General features: G+C 50.0%; 1 protein-coding gene across 2 annotated transcripts in view; it reads right to left on the bottom strand.

The window, feature by feature from the left end:
* Nucleotides 1–25,001, bottom strand: part of RNF157 (ring finger protein 157) — an 86,023-nt gene that overhangs the window by 12,986 nt on the left and 48,036 nt on the right. For both annotated transcript variants that reach the window (XM_034790284.1, XM_034790285.1), the window contains exons 4-18: nucleotides 24,502–24,648; nucleotides 23,549–23,666; nucleotides 19,563–19,629; nucleotides 17,121–17,164; nucleotides 16,028–16,075; nucleotides 15,568–15,639; nucleotides 14,549–14,708; nucleotides 13,489–13,601; nucleotides 12,711–12,949; nucleotides 11,644–11,752; nucleotides 10,225–10,336; nucleotides 9,340–9,524; nucleotides 8,220–8,285; nucleotides 6,789–6,837; nucleotides 3,399–3,509 (exon numbers count right to left, since the gene is read on the bottom strand). In XM_034790284.1, the coding sequence (XP_034646175.1) occupies nucleotides 3,399–3,509; nucleotides 6,789–6,837; nucleotides 8,220–8,285; nucleotides 9,340–9,524; nucleotides 10,225–10,336; nucleotides 11,644–11,752; nucleotides 12,711–12,949; nucleotides 13,489–13,601; nucleotides 14,549–14,708; nucleotides 15,568–15,639; nucleotides 16,028–16,075; nucleotides 17,121–17,164; nucleotides 19,563–19,629; nucleotides 23,549–23,666; nucleotides 24,502–24,648 (1,640 nt within the window). The remainder of the gene's footprint in view (nucleotides 1–3,398; nucleotides 3,510–6,788; nucleotides 6,838–8,219; nucleotides 8,286–9,339; nucleotides 9,525–10,224; nucleotides 10,337–11,643; nucleotides 11,753–12,710; nucleotides 12,950–13,488; nucleotides 13,602–14,548; nucleotides 14,709–15,567; nucleotides 15,640–16,027; nucleotides 16,076–17,120; nucleotides 17,165–19,562; nucleotides 19,630–23,548; nucleotides 23,667–24,501; nucleotides 24,649–25,001) is intronic.

The raw sequence follows: 25,001 nt of genomic DNA, 5'->3' as shown, positions 1-25,001 counted from the left end.
ACTTCCCTTCCATCTGCACCTCCTCTATCTATCGCTAGAGATTTGTATTTCTATCGACGCTACCTACCCTCAGCATCTATTATCGGAGTCAACTTTTCACCAAAGAAACACTGTAGGAAGGAAACCCATAGAATAAACTCAGAACTAAGGAGGTAGGGGGAGAATAAAGGATTGGATCCTGGAGTAAAACGAAAACCCAGCCCCTGTTAAGCCAGCTGGCTTTCATGAAGAGCTCTACAGAGTAGGTTAGGAGTCACTCTGGGGAAGGGGAAAAGGAGGGATATTGGTCAGAGACTGGAGAACAAGTTGAGAAGAGGAAACTAAGGCTCAGAACATGCACAGAGCCTCTGCCCCTAGTTGATCCACAGACACCGGGCAGGTCCGTGTGAGGAGGCTGGGACTGTGCATATCTGTGGACAGGCAACCTTAAGGTGTTGTGCTCCATTGCGGTTCACGTATGCATTCCCCATCTCCCCCAGGTGAGTAGTGCTGTCTGCTTTGAAGCAGGAGATGGATTCAAGCAGAGATGCAGAGCGCCCCGAGCAGGGCTAGGAGACCCGTGCCACGCCCCACGCTCAAGGCAGGAGAGAGCTCTGCAATGGGACTCACAAGCAGCAAAGCCGCCAGACAGCCATGCAGGCTGGAGGATGGACACCACGTCTCGCGGCCGCGTACTTAGTGCCCAATTTATTCCACAAGGGCTCCTTAGATTTGGCCTTCTCCATGTACCATGAAACCCAGCAGGAGCTCCGCTCTGTAGAGCCAGATTCTGCTCTCGGTTCCGTGGATGCCAACCATGGCAGTAACACTACTGAACCCAATGTGGTTGCTCTGGATTCACAGCAGTGGAATACGGCAGAATTTGGCCCTGAGTATTTATTCAGCCTTCCTTATCTGCCACAACATGCTTCATTAGCAAAACCCCAGATTAGAAAGGTAACAACCACACCACCTTACCAAGACATTCAGGTAGGATGCTCCTGGCTCTGGGCTACTATGTGGAGTCACTTCTTACCAGATCCGGAGCATACAGGGAAGGAGCCGAGTGTCTGATTTGGCCCAATCATTCCCACCACCCCTGCATGTGGAAGCTTTAAACCAGCTGCCAGCCCAGGAGAAAGGCATTTGAATGCACAATTTGCTGCCTTTACTGCAGGCTCTGTTTTATGACAGGACCCTATATTATCTCGACCTCTTGGCTGCATTTACCCAAGTGGAATAAATTGTAACAGAAATAGGACGGCTGCAACGGGAGAGGAGGAAGCACCAGCGTTTTTTGGGTGGGGTGAAGGATTCCCCCACCCACAACAGCTAATAAAACTAGATCATCTGGAGGTTTCTCCAAATATGTCAGGTCTACAGCCGTCAGGGAGTAACCTGATTTACAGATCTGGGGAAGGGGTGTATGGGAGGGATAGGCAGGGTTGCATTCAGCTTGTCCACAAATTTACTGATATGGGGCCAAAAATCAATCTAGTGCTGTCAGGGGTGAATTTGAACCAGCGCTGGGATCCAACACTCTTACTCTTTTCCCTTTCCCTGACACTGAACTGACAACTCCATCTTGCCCCCGTGACACTTAAGAAAGCAACCCTGATACGTAGGAAAGATCCCACAGCAGCTCTGAAGTGTGATTCTTTAATCCCCACGCCTACTCCCATCCAGACCCGTTCAGGGACTCTCAATAAATTTGTGACCGTTGAGCAACCCTGGGCGTGGGAAGGACAGAAGCATGGATTGAGAAAACTGTGTTGGGACAGAGTGAACATGAACTTTCACACAGATGGAATCCAGTGAAAACAAACTCAAGAGACAAATACAGGAGAGACGGACCCGTAGTTAGTAAAAAAATGTGGCAGGAAGAAATGGAGAGAGAGAAAGAGTTAAGAAGTGGGGAGGAGAGATGGGTCTTTTGGGAGCTCCACTGGAGGAACAGTAAAACCAGCAATAACTAGACTGTTTACACCCATTCATTGGCTACCCCTCTATTCACCCACTTTGTGGATGGCACTTTCTGAAGCACTGGTGTTTAGATCAGAACAGGTCTACAGGATGCCTGGAAGCAACTGACCAGTGGCCACGGCTGGTTCTTTATTTGGAAGGAGGAAGAGGGCCTGATGGAATTTTGTGCTGTTCTTTTGCCAAGTATGAAGGCTACTGGATGTCACAGACTATGAGCCAGATCAGCTGCTGGTACAAATCAGTGCGGCTCCGTTGAAGCTGACAGAACGACTCCAATTTACCCCAGCAGCCAATCAAGGCCTGTGTTACTAAAACAATCTATTTTCTGCTTACAAGCAGCACACGTTCCGACATCTAACCAGCAGACTCGCCGCTGCTGTGACTAAGATGCGGCCTACACGACGAAAAGCCACTGTGTTGGAAGAAGAACCAGTAACAACACAGTAGCCCCCGTCCCAGTTGAGACCCAGTCTGGCCAGGCAGCGTACACAGGCATGAACCACGTTCCCACCTTGCGGGACTTCAGCATGATTCAGGACCGTGGATAAAGCCTGGCTCCTGTCCGCATGACCAGACCAAAGCCGCTTTTCACTGCACTGCAGGCTAAGGTGCATAACTGCATGTTACAACATGGGGGCTCTTCACTGGGAAGGTGGGACCCAAAGGCAGACACTGGCTGGTAAATAAACAAACGATGATCATCCAACAACCCTCCTCCATAAACTAGCAAAGCTGGCTAGGCGGGTAGAAACCCCCACCAAGCCAGCATCATTCCTCACTCACGCTCAGCGAGCGCTGACAAAACCGGGAGAAGAGCAAAGCTTCTCACAGGACCTCCCGCCACTCGGCCTCCTAAGAGGTCTGTCCTACTGTGTATTTCTAGGTTCCCTTTTGGACTCTTTTCCTTAGAGGCCCAGAACAGCAGGTTTGGGAGCAGTCAGGAAAGGGGAGATCACTGATCTTCTCCCATGGCCCAGCCCTGTCTGGCTACAAAATATGGTATTGGGCTACAGGCCCCAGCTCCCTATCCCACCCTCTCACCTGAGGGCTGCATGGTTTGAAAAGGAGGCGGGGCTGGTTTGGCTTCAGGGCTCACCCAGTAAGCAACAGACGCCCGAGACCTACTGGCCACTATGGTCAATAGAGGCAAAGGATTCATTTCACAGCCTTCCGTGACGACTCGAGCGGGAGCAGGAGACTTGCAGTGCTTCCCTGCCCCAGCGGCCCTGATCCAGGATTATGCTCATAAGAAGGTGGGCACTACAATGGAACATCTTCAGCCTGTTTCCAGATGATCTACTGCTCCCGGCTGCCTAGCTACACACACACATGCCTGTTGCAGCGGGACAGGAGTGGGGAGTGAGAGATAGGGAGAGTGGAAATGCTGTCCCCTCCTCCCCCCAACCAAAGTTCATGTTCAGCAGACTGCCACTCACCAGGGAAGCAGGCCTCAGAGCACAGCTTATTGTCCAGCGCTTTCACGCTCGTGATGTCAATGTCATTGTTATTGTCACACTCCATACCTAGGAAAGCACCTGTCCTCTGGCCTGTAACGGAGTTAACGCAGTTAGAGAGGCAATTGGGTCCCCGTCTTGTAAATAAAGGAGAGACGGAAATCAAATGTAATCACATCGCTCTAAAAATGACAACGAGAACTACATGGGTAGAGAGTGGACAATAAGGAGTCAGATCCGTATGCGTGCGTTTGTTTCAAGCCATCCTGCTCCGTTTCCCCAGCCGCCTCCTTTCTTGTGCCATGACAACTGATGTCACCAAGGAGGGCTGCGGAATCCAGGAGGATACTTAACAGAAACATCTATAAGAGCAGTAATTATGCAGGTGAAAAGGCAGAGAAGAGGGTAGCTAGGAAAAGCTAAAGAAAGCAGCTAGTAAGATTACTCCCTGTCCATGCTCTGGTCTGTATCTGATGCATTTCTGAATATGGGGATGTGGGCTGGAAAATAAAAACGAACACAGTCAACTCTCACTGTGCTGATCGGCGGAGATAACCACGGCCACCTCCCCCAAAATACAGACTGCTGGCAACCTCTCCCCACTTTCAGCACAGAGTTAACTGTCGATCAGACCTAATTTACAAAATACACAACAGTCAGGCTTTGCAAAATCCTACTCCATCTTTCTCTCATGGTGCTCTTATCATCCAGATAAAGGGTAGATCTGTGTCTGTTTCTCCTCTCTCATGCCCATTTTACACATGGGTAAGTCAACTGACTGCCAAAGAAAAACTCCCAATTTGCACTAGTAAATCCACCTCCCTTTGCCCAGAGTCTTGGAAGACTGCGTGATCCAGTGCCCAGGGAAATCAATGGGAATATCTCCACTGATTTGGGCACAAGATCAGTTCCTTAGCAGGAATGGCATCCGATCATTTGTGCCTGAGCTGCAAAATGTTCACGGCTGATTTATCTACTGATGCAGAATGAAGCCGGATTAGTGTTAAAGTGAACTGCAAGGGTTAACGTGAATGAACAAAAGACATTTCACACCGCTGCAGTCTTGAGGATGATTATTTTAAGTACGTTTTTGTTGATTTGCTAGTTGTCAAATTTCAGTCACTTTGGAACGAGTCCCCCAGTCATCAGGGCTAATTAGCAAGATTCTACCGTAAAGAAACAAAACAGAGTCTGTGCTCTGTTATTTTTGCATGGGAAAATGCCATGCTTGGCGGGGGGAGAGAACTGCTTTTTCAAGGTGGGTTGGGGATTTATTTTTGGCTTCATGTCTAACCAGAGACGCACGAACATGGAAAGGGGAATTGCTCTGGGTTGACCAGAATGGGCCTTTATTTCTCTGTGCTAACCTAAGGACTTCCATTGCTATGGTCCAGGTGACTCTCAAATCCTACGCTGTTTTGAAAATGCTGCTCGCGTGTCACTCCAAATACTGGGGAGGTGCATTGGTCCAGACAAGTCTCTACCCGGAGTCTTTCTCTGCTGGACTCGCTAAGCACAGCTCAGGGTGCAAAGCAGCAGCGCTGAAGCCCCGAGGTTCGGTTTCAGAGGGTGGGGAGGCTGCATGGCCTACCCTAAGGAAGAGTGAGACCCCTTGAGGGCCTAGCACATCAAAGGGGTTCCTCCCAGAGCCTGTTCCAGAGCTGGGGGCGTAGCACTGATTCTGTGGATCCGGGACACCTGGCTTCTTTGATCCCTCCAGCACATATCAGCTACAAATGCTTCAGCTATAAACATGTTCCTTGCAGCGGGGGCTGCTTAAAGAGGATACAGGTGTTGCAAGAGACATTGGGGTTAATTCCCCACTGGCCTAAGTGGGTGGAATTCCAACGAAGTAAGTGAAGTTGCATTTGCTTAAGTCACTGGTGAGTTTCGCCCTGTTAGCTTTTCACCGGCAGAGCTGAATTCACCCCTGGGCAGAGAGTTAACAAGACGCCGGGTCCTGCTCATTTTGAGGGCCCAGCTGGTGCCCTATGCCTCCTGCTGGTGCTCTGTATGGGGGGTAGGTTTTGCCCAGAAAGATTCTGCGCGGCATTCTAGATGCGGCTGGGCCGGGCGCAGAAAGGAAAAGGGCCCCGTTGCAGCCATCCCTAAAGTACAGCTTCCTTCTGAGCCACCCAAGCACACCCCACTGTTTTCTGCTTCTCACGCTGTGTCGCGGATTCCTGGGCACTAGCTGAGCTGGGCTACAATTAACATGGCAGCCTCTGTGAAACCCCACCTTATCCACTAGATTTCTCCTTTCTGATAGGCCACTGTCCACAGTCAACTTGTGGAACTCCTTACCTGAGAAGGTTGTGAAGGCTAGGACTATAACAGAGTTTAAAAGAGAACTGGATAAATTCATGGTGGTTAAGTCCATTAATGGCTATTAGCCAGGACGGGTAAGGAATGGTGTCCCTAGCCTCTGTCTGTCAGAAGATGGAGATGGATGGCAGGAGAGAGATCACTTGATCATTGCCTGTTAGGTTCGCTCCCTCTGGGGCACCTGGCATTCGCCACTGTCAGTAGACAGGATACTGGGCTAGATGGACCTTTGGTCTGACCCGGTACGGCCATTCTTATGTTCTTATTAGAGCTGGTGCTGCCTGGCAAACAGGCAGAATTGGGAAGAGGAAGAGTGGGAGGATAGACCTGCAGGGTTTCTTCTCTCTGCTACGCCCTTGCTTTTCTCTCCTCTGTTAATGGCTCATTCTAAACATGATTATTTCTCAGCTGCTCAGTGGAGAAGATAATCCGTCGCTGAGAACACTTTGGCTTCTGCTCCAGAGGACCTGAACCAACTCCCCAGAGCAGAAACCCCTTCATCTTTGGGATGTTCACAATCCTCTCTTCGGTTCGGGCCCATCTCTAGTTTCTGCTGCCCTCTAAAGGCCTGAGCTGCAGCTCAGATAACCAGCTGGAGAAAGGGAGAAGGAGGATCCCAGGACACTGCAAACTGTACTGTCTACACACCACTTACTGTGCAGACAGAACCACGTCCGTGCCTCCCTTAGGGACCTGATACAGGAATAGAGACTCCTCAGAGCCTGAGTCTTGACATCACAGGATTCAATCACCTGCCTGAACGTACTGCAAAGCCACAGAGAGTCTCCTTCTCCCACCCACCCTCCGCCAAAACTCCCATCCTCTCATTTTCCCCATTACCCCTCCGCCCTGAGCCCCAGTTCATTGTTATGAAGAGAAGACGCCCCCGTCCTATTCCCCACTCAATAATTGGGCAGGATAGCATTCCTGGGAAGGCTGGCTCCCCTTCTCTGACTAGGCACGATGCCCTGAGCATACACTCTGCCGCCTGCCGGTGAAACAGAACAAAAACTAGCAGAGAGGGGAGTAATGATCCACGTCTGTTACCGTCTTCCTGGGTGGGAGATCTGTCCTCTTCCTCCATGACATCGTTCCCCTGTGACACAGAAGACAGGCAGTGAACGTGAACAGCAGAGGACTCTCTGTCCAAGAACTCAGAGCTGAGTCCTTCCAACACTGCCAGCCTCCTCTCCATAGGCACACTGGCCACAAACCCATGCTGCCCTCCATCCCCCTGCATTTCCCTAGCTCCCCCAGGCACCCGTAGCCAGACTCACACACCTTTCACTCGGACTCTCCTGAGGGCGCTCAGGATACCCGCTTGGCACTGTGCCAAGGGACTCAACGGCACTCCGCCCACTCGGGCCAGAGTGAATGTGGCCCAGGCTCCGCAGAACCCAGGCAAAGTCCTGCGCGCCTTACTGAATATTCATCCTCTGAGCTTGTCCCAGGGATAATCTGCATCACTGCCAGAGGATCTGCCCCTCCCACAGCTACTGCCAGTCCTGCCGGGGGTGATGCATCTCCTCACCTCACGATGCTACGACAAAACTCTCCTGGTGGCAGTTCTCACTCATCCCAGTTCCCCCCCCACACCTCCCCCAAGAGCTTGACACTAGTTTCTCCAGCCAAGGAAGACAAGCTAGGACACCGAGTGTCATTATATTCAGGCCACCTACACGGAGCCACTGTGAGTCATCAGCCGAGACGGAACCCAGGGTTAGTTCTGGGTGCAATTTTTCAACTGAAACTTTGGGTTTTTTTGTTTTTTTTTTTGGCAGTGAAAAAGGCAGATTCTGCAGCACCGAAACATTCTGCAAATGTTGACAATTTGTTTCCATTGAAAAAGAGCAGAGAAGAAATTCTGAAAAAAAATCAAAACATTTGCTTTCAGTTTTTCAGTCTGACGTGTTTGTTTTAAAATTGCCTTTAATTCTATTTTTAAAAAAATTATAAAGCCTAAAAATGCTCCAAACTGAAATGAAAGCCTTTCACGTCAGGCTGAATGGAACGTTTTGTTGGACCAGAAATGGATTTTTTAAAAACGCTGATGTGCCAAAAATTTCATTTTTGGTTTGACCCAAAACTATTTTTTTTTTTTTTCAAATTCTGAGTTGCTAGCAAACCAAATCAAATAATTCATTACTCACATGGCTCTACCCAGGACTTTCAGCACAAAAGCACACGCCTCTAAAGCTTGAACTAAGGAATAGCTCCGTCAGGTAAGTAGCAAGGCCTTATACACGCTGTGGCAGGTCTTAATTTGTAACGAAAGAGGTGCCAAATTTTTTACTTTCACAGCTGACCTGGCAAGCCCAGAGGTGCCAGGGATCAGCCCTGGTACAAATTAAGCACTGCACTGGGACCAGCTGCTAGCAACCGGTGTGATCACACACATGAATCCAGTGTATTACGTAGCTCACTGATCATTAGGAAAGGCTGGTGACAAGGTCCTTCCTTTTGAACATAGGTTTTTACCTCCGCGTCTCGCTCCTCCGCAGAGATACTGACAAAATTCCTATCTGGAGATTCCACAGGGGTTGACTGCAAAAGGAGGACAAGAGAAATCAGACAATTCTACTTGCACAGTGTGTCCGTGAATCAATGCAATACGCAGCTAACGTTCTCCATCATCAGGGGCTGCCCTTAGGTAGCTGGGATAATAGACCCCAGCGCTGTCGTTCAGAAAGGCGAAGGCTCACCCAGAGGAAGGCTCATTAGCCGACGTACTCTCTCTATTTGGTGCTGCACAATTGAGCTTAAAAAAATATATATATATTTTTCAAGGAAGATTCCAATCCATGTCCCTTGAGCCAAAAAAATATTTCTGAGTTCAATATACAGGGCTTCAAAATTCTAGTTTTGACAGTAGTTTTGTCAAGTTGCTGTTTAGGATAACCCCCCTGGGCAACCAAAAAACTGGAGTTATTTGCATCTGAAGAAGTGAGGTTCTTATCCACGAAAGCTTATGCTCCCAATACTTCTGTTAGTCTTAAAGGTGCCACAGGACCCTCTGTTGCTTTGTATGATAATAACACCTAGAGGCCTTAACTGAGATCAGGGTCCCATTGTGCTAGGCACTGTGCAGACGTACACTGACACAGACCCAGTGCTGAAGAGCTGACGGTCTCAGCAGATATATACGAGAGCCTCAGAGGTGCACTGACTTGCCCAAGGCTGTACAGCAAATCTGTAGCAGAGTTAGGAATAGATGCTCCATCTCCTGACTCCCCACCGAGTGCCCTACCCCACTGGACCACGCCGGTTCCAAAAGCCAGTTCTTTTCTACAGTGTTTTCTCTCACACACACTTTTGAAATGGATCTAACGGTTACAAAGGAAAGTGGGAGGAGCAAGGGAAAGGAAAGGAGAAAGGTCTCAGGGCTCCTCTGCCTGAAAGTTTTCCTTTATTGTTTGAAAGCAAAAGGTTTTAGAAAATGACAAACTTAGCTGCTCCAAATTGAAATGACAAACGGGTGCATCATTCATGGCACATGCGTTCCAAAGCCATTAACCCTCTAGTGCCCAGAGTGCTGACCCCAGATGGCGATCAGCTTCTCCCCCAATGCATGAAATGCTTGTAGGTCCACTATACCTACCTCTCCTTCTGAAGGAATCCCACTGGCAGCAGCAGGGGATGGGAGCATGTCCCCTTCTTCCTCTGTGCCCGGAGCGACATAAGAGCCAGACATGGAAGACATGGTGTCGGTGCTGATCTGGGAGTGCTGACTTTGGGAGGAGGCCATGGACATGATGGACTGGGCCAGGCTGCTGCTGCCAGGATCTAGGGAGAAAGGGAAGCGTGGAGAACACAGGGCAGCATTAGAGAGGGCAGAGCAGCTGTGGCTGTGCAGGTCTGACTGCAAAGGAAACCGTTTGCAAGATGGATTCTACAATGACGGGTGTTGATTTTACACGCTCTCCTTCTCCAAATCCTGGTACTGGCGCCTTCAAGCTGGGTCCTTGCCTCCATGTCCTGTGGCCTGGAGACTGCAGTCGGTAACTGCCTTTTGAACACCTGACAATGAAACCGCTTGTCTTTCTGGGGGACTTCTTAACTGCGCCAATGGGAATAAGCTACTGCTGCATGCAATGCCTGCATCAAGCCTATAACTTCGGGGCTGGATGCAGGCATCACTAGGTGAGGATCTCCAGCCATGTTATGCAGGAGGTCAGACAAGATGATCACGATGGCCCCTTTCTGGCCTAAACATCTCTGAAATCTACAGATGGCGGCGTTTGACCATTAAGATATTACCAAGCCAGCTCAAATCCTGTTCACCTAATTCATGCATTACTCCCAGCCAAGTGCAGACATGACTAAGGCAAGCAGGATCAGACCCCTGGAAGCATCTTGGGACAAGATCTTTGTCCTCTCTTCCTCAAATGCAAAGTGCCACGTGCTCCTATGGTGTTGCATAATGCAACCATCAGGAAGCCAAGTGACCACTGAAATGCTGCTTGTCCCTTGTCTCCTACCGTACCTTCTGGGGAGGAGATGGTGGAGGAGAGAGGGGTTCCTGTGCACGAAGACTGATCTATTGCTCCCGAGGAGGACAAGGTGAGGTTTTCACTCTCTGGTGTCATACCATATTCCTGGAAGGAGAGCAAACACACCAGAGTAAGAGGACGACAGGTCCCTGCAGATGAAGCAACTGATTGTAATTTGGTACTTTTCAAGGCATTTAGGGCTCCTGGCAGTTTCTGAATTGGTAGCCCTGGAGATTAAAGTCTTTGAAGCTTCAGGACAATAAATAGAGCAGGTATCTTCACAATGTCCCACTAACATGCCTGTTCTCCAAGGGCCACCTCTAGGGGGGAGAAGGGTTTTTAACTCTTGGTGCTCATTCCGCCTTTGGCCTTGCTGATGAGGCTGCCAACAAGTGAGCCAATTATCAGAGTGCTTTTTTGCAGCATGGACTCCCTGTACATTAGGACTAAAACTCTCCAACTCCTTTCACATTAGCCATCAAACTGCTGAGATTCTGATAATGGACTGATGTGGACATCTTTTCGAATGCACTGGAGAATGGGAACCTACCAATGAGTGAGCCGGAGGCTTTCGGGCCATGCACAACAGATTGGTTGATCACCAACAGACTCCACTACTGATCTTTGTGGAGACAGCATCCTCTATCCCTATCGGTCAGAGAGCCAGGCTGAGAGACAGGAGTTCTCGAGTGATATTCCCAGCCCTACCACTGACTTGCACTCTATGACCTTACTTCACCTGTTACCCATCTATACAAGGGGGCTAATATGGACCCACATCACATGGGGATCATGGGGTTCTGACTCAACCTGCAAAGTGTTAGATAGCAGGGACTGTGAATGAGAGGCTAATTAATGACTCTGCCCAGAAAATGACTGTGTAAAAATAGCACCTACTTATTTAACAGATCTGCCCTGAGAGGGCATTTAGAGTCCAATCTACTAAGTCTCTGCTGTGTTTTACTGCCATCAGCCCAGCAGAACCAACACAGCTCTGGGACAACCAGCAGGATCCTTTCCTGCCTCTGGTCGTATCAGAAATATTAACTGCATTCCGATTCCAAGGTCACCTGCGCATCCCCTGCCTCTTCAAATTATGCCCCCAGTTAAATCTGTGCAAGCCCAGAGGGCAACAGGGCTACACGGGGGTAATTCAGAGAGGACAGCACTTGGCTAAAGAATCTTAATTGCTGGCGACGATACACAAGAAAGAAAGAGCCCAGCTTGACTCTCAGATCCCCGGCTGAGTTTGCAGGGTTGCCAGTTAGAAAAAAAATAACACAGCTTTGCTTGCAAACTGGACTCATTTTATACAAACTGCAGAACAAAACAAACACAGAACTCCAGAATGCCAGTTCCATGGGTCTCTTTGCTGAGTAGACGCTAGACCAGAACCCCTGTTAAATAATCACCTCCTCATGCTGATGAGGAGACTTCCTCCTGGAAATCCTGATTTCTGATTCACTGCAGGACTTCTCATCATCTTCTTCGTGCAGGACCGAGGAAGTCTGGGAAACTGACCTAGCAAGAAGGGGAAAGGAGCAGCCTGTTAACTTACGATTGCTCCAGTGATTTCACTAGCACAACCCACGCTGTCAACGCAACTGGCTGCAGCCCTCCACAGGAAGCCACTGCTCCAGGAGCAGGCCAGTGGAGGGTGTAACAGTTGTAGCTGCAGTCATGTGGCAGGGGTGTTAACCTTTTGTAGCCCAGACCCACATCAGGTCTCTGGGACACCTTTAATGACAGACAGAACGGCAAGGTAAAAAGTGGTATTTACATGGATCAGCGAAACAAGCATCTTTTCCTTCGCCCTGTTCTCTGTATGGGGTCCTCCTCCCATCTGTCCTGCTTTCTGGACCAAAAATCTGTCCCCAGTTATACCGGGATAAATCCAGAGCTGTTCCACTGGGGTGCTGCCCCCACTCCAGCTGAACCCAAATAGGAGCTGAGGGTGTTTGCCATCCGACAGGACCCAGCCCTTAGCCAACACTTGGGGTTCCTTGGCATTGGCACATTCATCCTTCTACTGCAAGTCTCCACCACAGCATTTCTGCCAAGAGCCAACGGTCCCCTGGAGAATCAGGATGCAACAGACACCAGAGGCAGCACTGAGGGGACGGGGGAGAGGATGTTTCTCCTCCAGCATGCTAGACAGGACCACACCGTTAGGGAAGAAGCACGGGACAGATAGGACCCATCAGGGGAAGATCCCGGGGCCTGATGCAGAGCCCGCTGAAGTCAATGGAAGGATTCCCATTGGCACCAAAAGGAGCTGGATCAGGCCCTTCAGAAGTACATGGCTTTACTGGATGTGGGCCCGATCCTGCCATCCCTGCTCTGCCCTCTCCCAGTGGGTATTTTGGAAGCTAAGGGCTGGGGACTGGACCCTACGAGGAAGCTTAGGCCACAGTCCCTCTCCCTCTGACTGCAAGAGCGTCCGGTAACGTGCGGAAGGGAAAGGCGGCGAGTGACTTACTTTGATAGGCTCTTCTTGAGTTTGAGCCCTTGGCTGCCACAGTCCGACAAGCGGTCAAGGGGAGAGAGCGTCCTGATGGGAGGCAGGTGGCTGTCGCTGCCATACGACGGCAACATCCCTGCCCCGTGGCTGTCCCCAAGCCCGTGCAGCGGAAGGGCGGCCGGGGACGGAGTGAGGGGCCCATTGAGAGCTTCCAGCAGAGACACTACCTCGTAGCCAGGAGGGATGTTCTCAGAAGACTACAGGGAGCAGAGACAGGCCTGGGAATGAGCATTCAACAGCCCATGTTTCACAACACAACTGCCCCCTCCGCTCCAGGCAGGGCAATTCATTCCAAAGCGGCGGCCTATAGATACGAAACTTGGTGGCCAGGAATGCAAGGGCCCCAGACCAGCGCTTGGAGGGAGGCACAGAGCAGGCAAGGGCTGTACAAGCTTCTACCGCACCCTTCAGCCCCCTACTACGCTAGCCCTGCGCCCCTCCTCAGCTTTGCCAATGCACCTTGAACCTGAGCTACAATGTCCCTGACTAGTCCAGCCCCGGATTCCCCAACCCGCACAGCTCTGCCAGTGCACCTTGTTCCTGGATGTTGTGTGAGTTCAGCACTCCCACAAGATCAGGCTTGAAAGTGGAAGGAATTCCCCTTCCTGGGTTATCCTTTGTTTAGAAGCCTGGGAGCTGTTTTGCATCCCAGTGACTATACACCGTGGGGAGTAACAGCGGGATCAAGACTACGCACGCGAGGGCTGATGGGTTGGCTTCTCTGGTCAATACTCACCGAGTGCTCCTCAGAATCGGACGTTTGGGAGGCGATGATTGGGCTGAAGCTGGTTGGAGAGAGAGGGCCAAGTTTTTTCCTCATTGCTCGAATCTGGAGCAAGGCTCGGAATGCTGAACAGTGGGGAGAGGGGAGGGAAGGATACAGAAAGTTCATTTCTAATATAACAAGCGGGAGACCCAACCCCCACCGGAGAATGCCGCTTGTTTTCATAAGAGCTGTTTTATTTCTTCTATTCCACGCTAGTGAAGGCCATACAAAATCGTCCGGATGGAACTGGAGGTTTTTGCATTTGTTCAGGATTGGAGGTTTTGCATTTTGTTGAAATTTCACACATTTTGTGTAAAACCTGCAAAATTTCAGGTTTTTCCACCTTAAAAATACAGCTGTTTTCAGTGGGGGGGGGGGAAATGATGTGTTCATCACTCAGGACAGACCTATTTTCAAGCAGGAGACACTAACATTTTCAAAATTCCAAACCTGAAGTTTTGGTCAAAGATTTTTGCCCCAGAATTTGCAAAAAAAAATGTTGAATTTTGGTATTTTTTTTATCAATGCCAAAACCTCATTTCACAAAATTTTGAAAAAAATAAAAACCAAAAACCCACAAACGATGCAGGTGCAAAATTTCTTGAAAAGAAATTAGGAACGGTGCTGTAAAAATGATAGAAAGGGGTTTTGCATGGAGCTACCTCTAACACCAAGCAGATGACGATGTCTGTCAACGCACTAGCGATTCCAATAGACCCTCAGTGCTTCCTAGATTCAAGCCCTTATTCCAGACCAGCCAACTCTTATTCACTAGTTAGGAGCAACTGCTCTCATTCCCTAGGAAAAGGCCAGGGCCAGCCAATCTCAGCTCCATGCACAGAGGCATCACATGAGCAGTTTGGGTGAAGCTAAGAGTTTTGTCTTGCTTGAACTCCATGGGTAGAGTGTGCAAGACCGATCTTCCCAAGCTAAAGAGTAAACCAACTTGGGACAATGCCCCCCCTCAATCCCCCCCTATAGGAATCAGTCCTCTTCCACCACGGGATCTGAAAAGAGCCCCGAGCCTTACGCAGCCTGCAGATGGGGCAGTTGTTGGCTTGGTAACGCAGGGTGTCCGCACAAGTGTTACAGAGACAAAGATGGCGGCAGGGTAGAATCAGAGTGTCCCGCACATCCGAGAGGCAGACCACGCACTCGGCGCTGTTATCGCTCACCTCGTCCTCAGCCACCTGGGCAGGAAGAGAGAGAATGAGCGTCTCGAGCGGGGCGTGGCACAGTGGGGCTCTGCAGTGGGAGAAAGCCTTGCCCTTGGAGTGGCTGCTATTGCAGTGGGAGCCCGCGGCAGCCCTGGCAGCTCCTGTTCTGCAGGGGTCAATGGCTCACAGATCTGCAGAGTGGTAGATCAACTGGCCCACCTCAGCCCTTAACCCGCTGCCGCCCAAACACGCAGGGAGCCCCGAGGAGCTATGCCTGGGGCTTCCCTGTGCAGCTCCCACCAATCCAGCATTGCACCAGCTCCATAGCAGCTAGGGTCCTTGACAGGCAAGGATTCACCCCAGAGAGTCACTGCAGCCCTATGTGGAGAGACAATTTAACAGGAAGGCCCATGGAAAAGAGCGTCGGTACTTGGGGTTTTTACCTCCAAGGGCCTTGGTTCAAATCCTTATTGAACATGAGCCTGGAGATCTCCCTCTAGTGCTTATTGGGTGGAAAAGGCATTAAGGTGGGTCCAGGATTGGACCAGAGCAAGAGGAGGGTGACTGAGTCTGGAGTGCTGTGAAGATGGGATAAGCCTGGGATTGCCACGGGCACTGCTGGCCAGGCCTGAGGGGCACTGGCCACGCAGTGTGGGGAACCCAAGACTGGGATAGCAGGGCTAGCTGGAGCGTACCATTGTGGAGCAATAGCAGCGCTGGGCCAAGGCCAATGCACTTTTCTATAAAGTCCCGATTCCTGAGAGTGCTAAACAGTCACTGCGTTAAGTTAAAGTGGAAGAGGAGAGATGTGTCCTCCAAAGAGAACGGCGACTAAGGAGGGCACCTCCCTTTCCCAGGACCTGCGCCCCACCCCCGGGGGACACACCCTTACCTTGGAGTCCTGCGTGTTGTATTTGTTCTCGATCCCATAGATCTCCTGAAGGAGGTAGCTAACTCCATCCACCTGGAACCCACAGATACGGGGAAGTCACATGGGTGATGCAGAATTACGCTGGTGCCGCCACGCCAGCTCATTTCAGATAGTCTCCTTGGGATGGCCTCTTTCTAAGCCTTCCCGTTCCCCACCACGTGAGGAGGGACCCCCTCCCCACAACCCTACCCCCAGAGCTCTACGCTGGGTGCAGGCTGTCTCTATGCATGCCACGCCCCTGCTGCGAAGGGGACATCTCATCGCACCAGTGATTCTAACAGACTCGCAATCCTTCCTGGATTCAAGCTCCCATCCAGGCCAGCCCACCGGCAAGGAACAACTGCCCCTGGCAAGGAACAACTGCCCCTCAGCCCCCAGGACCAGGCCAGTGCTAGCCAGCCCCAACCCCACATACACTCACCACTTGTTTCTGCTTGAGGGGCTTCACACAAAAGCTACCATCTGCATGCTGGAAACAAGGAAATTGTACTCCAAGTTAATCCAAAGCAACCATAGACGCTAGAGGGAGGGAAGGGAGCTGTGGTGTATTTATCACATGCTGTATATTGTGACACCTGTAGCTAGGCTTGGCAGGATTAGATAGTTATCAGTGAATGTCAATTTCACACATGCACATGCAAACCGATGAAAAATGTTGCCATTGATAACACTGGAAATGTACAGAGACACAAAGTCAGGAAATGCTGCTTAAGAGCTTCTTAGAGGTTGATTTAAGGCTATTTACTTTGTCTATTTGGACATGCGATGCTGACCATTTGAGTTTTAACAGTTGTAAAGCTTTTACTTTTTGAATCTCAACGTCCACTGTAATTAAATAACGATTGTCTGAGCCATCCCATTGTCTGCCCCCCCCAATAACTTCCCACAATCGTGAAAATATGGATAAATAGATAAAAATGGTTAAACCCCCTAATTATGCACAACGGTGAGAATTTACTTTGATAAACATTGAAATAAATGCTTAAAAATAAACATCATCTGTCAAAATGATAAAAAAATAAAAACCAAATTCAGCCAAGCCTAACCATGTAGACGTCCAACAGATTCTCCATTAACCAGCTGATCTGATATCAAGATTGCTCTCTTTCTCCATGTATGCAAACACCAGTTTATCAATCTATAGTAAAGTTAGAAATGTACCACAGGAATATGCAAACAAAGGCCCCTCCAGTGCTGTTTCAATGGATTAGACATTGTGACCGAAACTTTCCAACTTGAGGGCCTAAAGTTAAGCTCTCAAATCAATATTCAGGCAAATAATAAATAAGCAGCCTGGATATCGGGCTCGACACCTCAAAAGTTAGATCATTTTTTGCCCTCAGGGCTTAAACCCAGACTTAGATGCCTGCCTTTTGATTTCCACGTGTGGCAGTTTGTCCTGTGGGTCCTGCTGACCCATCCAGGCTGGGAGGAAAGGGGTTAAACAGCCCACTCCACTGGACAGGAAAGCCAGACTGTACGGTACATGGACCTGACGGAGACTCAACACTCACCTTCTCAAACGTCGCCAGCAGTACGTGGCAGTGGCCGAGGTGCTCTGCAAGATACAAAAGGGGCAGGGCCGAGAGGTAAAAGGGATGCCCTGCAGCTGGGAATCCGGGTCACTGCCCCAGCGCCCATTGCAGGAGTGGGATACGGAACACCACATCCAGCTGATCTGGGGCAGGAGCACTGCCTGCTGGGCACTGCAATGGGAAAAGCAGAGGGGGGAAGGGTGCCATGTTTGGATACAGGGAAGATGACACGTTCCCCCCGCACAACCCAAGGTCAGGCAGGAGGAACCGGTCAGTCTCTTCTCTCTAACTCCTACAGACTGGAGGCAGGGGACTGCTATGGGTTAGCACGTATGTGAGCTAGGCTCCTAGTCCCTCTCCCCAGCCACCCGTTGAAGGCGCAGCTGTTACGTGGAGGGTTTTCGCTCCGTCAGGAGGGAAATGCCTCTGTGGATGCTCAGTACGGGCTGCAATGTGCTGCTTCTGCCCAGCAGATCAGGGCTAGGGCATAACACCCAAGTCCCATATGGGACTGAGATGACTGCTGCAAAGCCCGGCTCGTCCCCATGGAACCGTGACGCTGTTGCAAAGCTGCAATGCGAAGGCACGAGGATGTAAGGGGAATGAACTGGGAATGCCAAGGGCCAAACTCCTCTTTGGGGTAACTTCACTGACTGCAATTCATTTACCCTGTGACCTTATTAGAACCAGCCTATTTCCCACCTCTCTGACACAGCATCATCCAGAAAACCGGTCTGTGACATTTTAAAGCACTGTACAGACTTCAACTGGCTAATCCTCCTAGCTCCCCTGGGGGATGGTATCCCTACTGTGTGATGGGGAAATGGAGGCACGAAGAAGCCGAGTGACCCAGCAGGTCAGTGGCAGAGCAAGAATTAGAATTCAAGGAGGTCCTGGCTCCCAGTCCCCCAATCCATGCTGACTCCCTCTAGACCATATTGGTCCCTGGGCAAGAACGGTCTCGGAGACAGGCCAAATCTTTTCGTGCTGCACACTGGAAGGTTCACAAGGAACAGGAACGTGTGGGTTACGAAAGGACACGTCTTCCATTGCATCTGGGAGTGCCCCTCACTCTGCACACTGCTCCGCTCAAGGGCACTCCCCAGGGGCAGGACAAGGGCTTTTAACAAGGCAGCGCTGGAAGCCTGGGTCCATGTCAGCCAATTCCTGAGAGTCTGGAGAGACTCCAGTGGGCTAAGGGGAAAGGCTCATGTCGGCACCCAAATCTTCCATAGAAGTGAGGTTCCTACCAAGAGCGCCCAGGCAGAGTTCCTAGCCTGTATGTGCTGGTGGGGGCCTGGCCTGTGCTCCCAATGAGAGCTGCTGCTGTTATAAGCCAGGAACCATCCACTTCCCCAGGGGAAAGCTGAGCCCTGCCCAGGCTCCTTATCTGGGCTAGAAAAAGTGTTACCACCTTATTGAGTGACCTTTATAAAAACAGAGGACAAATATTTATAGGGCAAGATAAGAGGGTCCCAGCTGGAGCGCAGGGGAGATGCATTTCCTTGGATTCAGAATTAATTCCCTGATAGCCTCCAGTGCCACTTAACTCTGCAAGACGGGGCCGGGGGAGGGTCTACAACACCCCCAGCCATCTCCATACGGGGCCTGATCCTGCAGAGCGCTGCGTGCCCTGGATTTCAATGAGGGCAGAGGACACTCAGTGTCCGGGGCCAGGCCCGCTATGGAGTTCTCAGGACTCACTTTCCTTCCCCCAGGGCCTGAGCCAAAGCCCACTGGTGCCAAAAGGAAGCTTTCCATGACTTCAGCGAGCTGTGCATTGGGCCCTCGAACAGAGTGCTCAGCGGGGTCCTGAGCCCTGAACTGAATATCAACCTCAAAGGCTCGAGGGCTCCTAGCCAGGGGAGATCGTTCATTAAAATCCCCTCCCTTTTCCAGTTTAAATGAAGCGGCTGCAGGATGTGCCGTACTGCAGCATCCATGCCCCCGGGTGTACGTACGGCTGAATATGGCCTTTTGTTATTATTTAATGTTTACATTTCTGTGATATTTAAAAGAGCCTGGCCAGGCTGGGCCCCATTGTGCTAGGTGCTGTACAAACATAGCACAAAGGACAGGCCCTGCCCCAAAGAGCTGATAATCTCAAAGGCCTTGAGGATAAGGCTGAAAAACTGCTGCCGAGGAATCAATAATGAGCCTTTATTTTCTCTCTCCAGCAAGAGCAAAGTAAATCCATTTATCAGGCCATCTGGGCTGTCTTGTACCAGCACAGGGGACTGGAGCAACACACACGTTCAAGAGCAGATGCTGAAAGTTCACTGCGCAAACGGAGGCTGCATTGTAAGAACACAGGCACCATCTGCAGGGCAAGTCGCGCGGGGCACCAGAGCCTTAAGGCTCATCCACCTCGCTGCGGACGTAGGGAAATGAAGCCCTGCAATCCCAAGGGTCTGTTCCTACCATCTCCCTCGTCCACGACGGCATGCACCACCATGGGATACACCTCTCGGTCCAGGTCAAAGCCCAGCTGTAAAGAGAGGGAGAGAGAGAAGGAAACGTGTGACTATTGCAGGTAGAGTCACTGAGCCAGATTCTCAGCTGGTATAAATCAATGCAACTCCATTGACTTTAATGGAGCTACACCGATTGACACCAGTCGTGGGAGCCAGCCCAGTGATGCAAATGGTCCCATGTCGATTTACACCAGCTAGGGATTTGCTCCATTACAGCGAACACACCCTTAAGAGCAACAGAGAGTCCTGTGGCACCTTTAAGACTGACAGATGTATTGGAGCATAAGCTTTCGTGGGTGAATGCCCACTTCGTCGGATGCATGTAATGGAAATTTCCAGGGGCAGGTATAAATATGCTGGCACGAATCAGTCTGGAGCTAACGAGGTAACCACACACCGCACCATAACAACGCTAACTCAGGAACCAATCCATGCAACAAACCTCGATGCCAACTCTGCCCACATATCTACACCAACACCACCAGCACAGGACCTAACCAGATCAGCTACATCATCACCGGTTCGTTCACCTGCACGTCCACCAATGTTATATATGCCATCATGTGCCAGCAATGCCCCTCTGCTATGTACATTGGCCAAACTGGACAGTCACTACGTAAAAGGATAAATGGACACAAGTCAGATATCAGGAATGGCAATATACAAAAACCTGTAGAACACTTCAACCTCCCTGGCCACACAATAGCAGATGTAAAGGTAGCCATCTTACAGCAAAAAAACTTCAGGACCAGACTCCAAAGAGAAACTGCTGAGCTCCAGTTCATTTGCAAATTTGATACCATCAGATCAGGATTAAACAAAGACTGTGAATGGCTAGCCAACTACAGAAGCAGTTTCTCCTCCCTTGGTGTTCACACCTCAACTGCTAGCAGAGCACCTCACCCTCCCTGATTGAACTAACCTCGTTAGCTCCAGACGGATTCCTGCCTGCATATTTATACCTGCCCCTGGAAATTTCCATTACATGCATCCGACGAAGTGGGCATTCACCCACGAAAGCTTATGCTCCAATACATCGGTTAGTCTTAAAGGTGCCACAGGACTCTGTTGCTTTTTACAGATCCAGACTAACACAGCTACCCCTCTGATACTTGACACCCTTAAGAAGCGCCCAGGGATGTTTCTCTGCAGTGAAGGTGTAAGAGACGGACGCACAGAAATAAGCACCTCACGGCTCTCAGCTCCTCACAGCTCTCACGCTACTATGGTGCCATTACATCTTGGTACATCCCAGGCCCCGGGATGTGAAGGAACCTCAGTTTCACGTAAAGCACTGAAGTTTACTCAGTAGCTCTATGCAACTACAAATCTGTCACTGCTTAACCACATGCAAACCGTTCATAACACAAGTCCCTCCTCCCCCACCCCCACCATATTCTAACATGGACCATGAACAGAACGTACCAGACCATGCTACTTTTCTGGTGCATAGGAGCGAAGGAGTTAAAAAGCCTCTCTTGGTCATACAGCACCAGCCACTTAGCATCTAGGCACCGACCCTTTCTCTAGGGTGAGAAAGACAGGATTCCACCCACAGAGCTAATTCTGCTCTCTCCTTTATGGGGTACAGTTGCTGATGCTTGGAATGTTTCCAGGGTCTTTTTCAGTTCCATGTATTGTTAAAGGTCCCCTGTTTTTTTACTATTTGTTTTGAGCCTCATAGAATGAAGAGTGGGTTGTTTTCCACCCCTCTGTGGCACAAGTTTCTTGAAAACTCATTGGCTGACCCTTGCTTATTACCTCTGCATTTTGGCCCAGGCCTCTTCCCTGTTAGATCTGACTACAACTACCTGCCAATAATGGATGAAGAAATCACGGCAGCATGTGGAAAAGCACTAGGTTGTGATGGAATACTGGCTGAATTGTTAAAAAGCATCAGGGACAAAGGCTTGAAAGCCCTGTCAGAGGTAAGGAGGAATGTGTCAGGCAGGAGAATTGCCAGAAGTCTTCACAACATCACCACATGCGTCTGACGAAGTGGGTATTCACCCACGAAAGCTTATGCTCCAATACATCTGTCTATAAGGTGCCACAAGACTCTTTGTTGCTTTTTACAACATCACTGTGTACCCAAATCCCCCCAAAGGCTGCCGCCATAGATTGTAAAGCCTACAGAACAGTCAGCCTACTGTCTCATGCCTCTAAGATACTTTTGTGAGTGGTTCAAGGCCAAGTACAAGGAAAGATTGATGAGGAAATAAGTGAAAGAAATAACGGCTTCAAACATGGAAAAAGCATGATAAACACTATTAGGGACATGAAGTGGACATTAGCAAGACTGGCTGAAACTGGGAAAACAGTACACTTGTTTCATTGACTTCCAAAAAGCATGTGACAGCACCTACCACTACAAATTGCTCAACATATGAAGATTTGTGGGGTTTGAGGGATATGAACTCCAAGTAATAAAACAATGATACAGGAATCAGAAAGCAATTATAATGGGAGATGGAAATGAAAATCGAATAGAGATCAAGAGAGGAGTAAGACAAGGTTGTTATGGCAACTTTACTCAACATTTATAGTGAGTGTTTGATTAAATTAATCTAAGAAAAAGAAGGAAAATAGGTAAATAGTAATAGTATTTGCTATGCAGACGACACACTGCTGTTGATTCAGAAGAAAGTTTGATGAAATTTGTGGCAATTATATATGAAGATGACAAAGATTATGATCTAGAGTTGAACATGGACAAGACAAAAAACTAGGGTCGTATGCAGGGATCCTGGGAAAACATGTATGAGGCCAGTGAACGACACAGTTATACAGCAAGTGAGAAATTATTGCTACTTAAGAAGCATCATTACAGAAGACAGAAGATTGGATACTGAAGTTAGCACCAGAATAGCAAGAGTGGAAGAAGCATTCTGGAAGAATAAACATAAGATGAGAAGGGACATAAACCTGAAGACTGAATTCTGACTCGTAACTTACATTTGATGTGTTAAATTATGGCTGTGAAACATGGACATCCAAACAATTGATAAGAAAGAAACTAGAATCCTTCCAATCCTGGTATTATAGAATTTTGAAAATATCACCGATAGACCACGTAACCAACTAAAAGTATTGGAGATGCTTGGAACTCAGCAAACACTAGCCAGAGATCTTATGAAAAGAAACATTTGATTTGCAGGGCACATTTTAAGAGATTTAGCAGGCAACGCATGTTTGCGGGCACCAGCAGGGAAAGTCGATGGCAGAAGAATTTGAGGCAGAAAAAAGATGACCGTGGATGGACGATGTGGTATCCTGAGAGGATCAAAAGGACTATCCATCTGCAAAGAGATTAGCAGAGGATTGTTCAGAACGGGCTACCATGATTGCAAACCTCCAGTAATGGAGGTGCCACACAAGCAACAGAAGGACGACTATATGGCTGCAAGGCACTTTGATACCTCTGCAGCTCAAGGGTATGCATATCTCTCGCTACAAAACCAGATTCTATCCGTGCTGAAAACAAAGGACACATGACCCCAGTTTCAGACTCTAATGGAGCGGAGCCATGCAGCTCTACAGCTTTGGAGAATGCTCTCCTTACCTCTCCGGGGTTCAGCAGCTTTGAAGGGCTCCACATGACCCTGCTTTAGCTGGTTTATTTTAAATCAATGCTATTGATCAGTGATTCCCAGCCACTGGTTCATCACTAGCACTGGTCCCTCAGACTTTTGTGACTTGCTTTCCAGCTTCCTCCTCTCTTTACTTAGTGATGAACCTTGCGCTGGCTCCCAACATGCCACTGCCACCCACGTCCCACTCAGCTGTGTGCACTGCCCAGGAGCTGTTCCAAACCACAGAGCACATCCCAACGACTGGGAGTTACCCACAGGGCCAGCCCAGACCTTGGCGGGTGTGTCTGACCGAGAAGAGCTTACAAACTGTGTCTCATGGCTTCTGGCCGGGCTGGCTTACCTCCTCTTCTGCCCATTCGGAAGGATCGACGGTGTGGGAGGGGACGCAGAACTGCTGGCACACCCCTCGTTTGTAATGGACCGTCTCTGACTGCAAGCTGGTGTCTTTGGGGAGGTAGCTGCCAATCAGAGGGCGACAGAGTTAGTGCCCAGGCTTTGCATTCTCGCTATCCTTTCCGCAGTGCAGCGGCTCACCCCAGCGAGGAGCGCTCCCAAAGAGCAGAGACAGGAGCCGCCTCCTCCCAGGTCTTCTGTGAGAAACCTGGGTTTGGTCCCATCAGTCCCTATCCAAGGTGGCTGAAGGCTGGTAATTGAGGGTCAAAGGTATTTCAGGCATGTTTTGATGTCCCGCCAGCCATCCAGGATGGGGAGAGATCAACATGGGGCCACTCGCCTTGGCAAGGTTGGAGACACTCCATCAAGGCCTAACGATGCTACAGTGGGCCACCTGCTTAGCACATCTCAGCCTTGTGTAAGGGGAAGCCCAGCAAAGGAACATCTCTGAGCCCATACTCCTTTCTCTCGGGTGCCCTCCGCATAGAAGTGGAGGCGGGACGGGATGAGACTCAGGCAGTCTAGGACTCTCAACTCACTGGAGAGAAATAAAGCCTCAGGGGGCGCTGGGCTGGCCAGGACTCCTGCGGGAGGCCATGGTCTGGGACAGGCCTTGACACCTGGGCTGAGGAGTGTGGGGAGCCCACCTCTAATCTTCAACGGCAGCAAAACTGAATAAGCTGTACTGGGAACCACCTCTGGCAGAGCTGTCCCAGTGCACTGGGCTTCTCGCTCCCTGGAGCAACAATCCTCCCGGGCAGTAACAGAGGGAGAGCTGTGCTCAGGCCTGGCTCTACGGGAAACCGTACTAGCCAAGGGCTGGGGGAAAAAGCCCCACTCCTCAGCCCCCCTGGTTTATGGAGGAAATGCCTCCCCCGGAACCTCCTGCACTCCTCTCACCTGGCTACTCCGTTCTGGAATTCTTCGGTAGCCTGGTAATAAAGGGTGATGGCCACTCGCGCGTCAGTGTCAAAGGTGAACTCTACGTTGTAGTGGACCTTGGCTTTGCTGACTTCCTCGCCAGGGGTCTTCACTTCCTCCGTGCACCTGGCAAATCACAGAGGGAGACAGAACTTAGCCCGGATCCAGAAGCCCCTTAAACGCCCCCAGTGAAAGGCTCTGGAGCACAATGTAACTACTCTGGGGAAAAACTAGAGATTCCATCCCCTTCCCTCTGGAAAAGCCAATATGTGACGGAACTGCATCCAAGGACCGGCACTGGCCAGACAACAAACCCCAGCCATGTCCAAGAAGAGCAGACACCAGCAACTAAAAGGCTGCCAGGGGGATGAAGTGGTCCCCAGTGCTATGTAACAACGTTACTGCCAGAGACTGTATAAATCCAACCACCCGACAACAAGAATCCGCTTCCATCCCATCCCCCCATGCCTCAGCCAGTG

Source organism: Trachemys scripta, chromosome 14 (assembly GCF_013100865.1).
Source record: "Trachemys scripta elegans isolate TJP31775 chromosome 14, CAS_Tse_1.0, whole genome shotgun sequence".
NCBI lineage: Eukaryota > Metazoa > Chordata > Testudines > Emydidae > Trachemys > Trachemys scripta.
The sequence above is the reverse complement of the archived record's forward strand: the minus strand, read 5'-3'. Positions and strand labels throughout refer to the sequence as shown.